Below are 2,141 nucleotides of genomic sequence, written 5' to 3'. Positions count from 1 at the left end.
GTTGCACAATATCAGATCCAGAATTGCCTTCTCCCTGGTCGGCTCTAGCACCAGCTGCTCTAAGAACCCATCTCGGAGGCACTCCACAAAGTCTCTTTCTTGAGGTCCAATACCATCCTGATTCTCCCAGTCTACCTGCATGTTGAAATCCCCCATAACAACTGTCGTAACATTTTTGCGATAGGCCAGTTTCAGCTCCTTATTCAACTTAGAGTTGAATAGCCAGAGACGTTTTCCCACAGCAGAAATGGCTGTCACGAGGGGTCATGATTTTATGGTGATTGGAGGAAGGTATAGGGGAGATGTCAGAGGTAGGTTCTTTACACAGAGAGTGGTGGTTGCATAGAATGCACTGCCAGAGACATGAGGGACGTTCAAGCGACTGCTGGACAACCACAGGAACAGCAGTAAATTTGAGGGGTGTGGAGGTTAGGTTGATCTTAGATTAAAATAAATGCTCGGCACAACATCGCAGTGTGCTGAATGGCCTGTACTGTGCTGTACTGTCTATGTTCTATCTAAAATCCGAGTGTGCTGTGCATAGTTTAACACATGCAATGGATGTCTAAAATTAAAAATGGTATATGACAATGCAGGCTTTTTCCACTGCATTTAATTAACTGCACAGTAAGTGCTCAATGTATGTGCTGGGAACATTTAAAAATCTTTTGATGCTATTTAAATTTGGATCTTTTAGTGAAATTGAGTTCGTTCTGTGTCCCACCATTTCACTCCTGGAAAGCCCTTTATGGCATTTCCTGCATGAGCAGCACCAAATAAATGATGTTTGTTCTCTTTATTATATAAGTTGATTCACTCCAAATGGTTTATTTGGGTCAAATTAGTGTCCAGCCCTGTGACAAAATAAAACATGGTTTCAGTGAGTCCCTACACTCGTGTGCAGAGAGCCTATTAACATTTCAAACTCCGGTTTTGCACAAATTGGCAACTGCATCATCCCAGGAAGAACCAATGACTGTACTTTGAACCAATACAATAGTCTTGAAGATGAGAGACATTGAGGCAGTGACTGGTGACAGAAAATTAACAGTTCTTGCACTGTCACTCTCAGTGTAAAGAAGAGATTTAGGTTGCCTTGTTTATTTACCTTGTGCTCCCTTTAATCACTGTGCAGATGATTGAAGTGTTTGTTAATGATGCTAATGCTGCATTTTACTATTCTGTTACAGAAGCCATGGTTTTACGACACGTGGGAGGTGTGGGTAGGATATCCTAAACAGGTCAGTCACTCTGAATGCTTAACTGTTAACTGTGGTTCCTGTCTACTTTCAATACTTTGTACTGGGGACTCTTGAAATTGAAGCATCCATCATTATTTGAATTTAGGTCTCAGTGAAATGTGATATTTAGCACTGATATGGGGTTTGCCTTCTCAGGATCTAGGTTGCCCTGCTCTCACTCAATTCAGTAGGTTCTGAGACATCTGATAAATCCCATGTGTGATCTTCAGACTCTGCCACATATAGGGCAGCTGGTGTTTGGATGGTTGGGTACATGGCATTGTTTGAAGGTTTGTGCACTCCCTTCAATGTCTCATCTCCCTCTGGTTGATCCCCATAAAATCTGTGTTCCCTGCCTCTCCATATGCTCCTTTTCCATTTTGGTCAGTCACAAGCAAGGACTGCCCTGAGTCGACTTGAAGTTTTAACTTCTTCAGAGATCCTTTGAGGACATCTTTAAGACATTTCCTTCTGTTCTCCTGGGAGTTTCCTGCCATGGCCTAGATCTGAGTAGAGCAGCCAGTTTGGGGATCTGGATTCAAATAAAGGAATGATTAGTGTCTGCTCAGTGGAGCTAGTGTTCAGTGATTTAATAGCTCAATGCTGGCAAGTCATCTTGGGAGAAAAGAATGCTATTGGACCACGTTTTTTACACCGGATAAGAAAGGTGTTGCTTATTATACAAATAATGGCAAACAGTGATGCTAATTAAATAATTGTGCAAGTTCTGATGGAATGAGGGAATACATACAAGATGTTTCCAGTTTAAAGGGTAACAGCCACAAGTTAGAGAAAAATGGGCAAACTATTCAGACTATGCTCCCTCTGCCACCCTATAATCCTTTGTGCAGCATCATACAATGAAACTGGCAGCACATCTATGTCTCTGTCGCCCACGAA

The 2,141-nt window shown here is 42.1% G+C and overlaps 1 protein-coding gene across 1 annotated transcript in view; it reads left to right on the top strand.

The window, feature by feature from the left end:
• Positions 1–1,316, top strand: part of cers3a (ceramide synthase 3a) — a 55,319-nt gene extending 54,003 nt beyond the window's left edge. The window contains exon 6 of the mRNA XM_043677652.1: positions 1,191–1,316. Coding sequence (XP_043533587.1) covers positions 1,191–1,316 — 126 coding nt within the window. The remainder of the gene's footprint in view (positions 1–1,190) is intronic.
• Positions 1,317–2,141: the final 825 nt, after the last annotated feature.

The sequence above is a fragment of the Chiloscyllium plagiosum genome, chromosome 36, assembly GCF_004010195.1.
Source record: "Chiloscyllium plagiosum isolate BGI_BamShark_2017 chromosome 36, ASM401019v2, whole genome shotgun sequence".
NCBI lineage: Eukaryota > Metazoa > Chordata > Chondrichthyes > Orectolobiformes > Hemiscylliidae > Chiloscyllium > Chiloscyllium plagiosum.
Note: the sequence above shows the minus strand (reverse complement) of the source record. Positions and strands in the feature narration are given on the sequence as shown.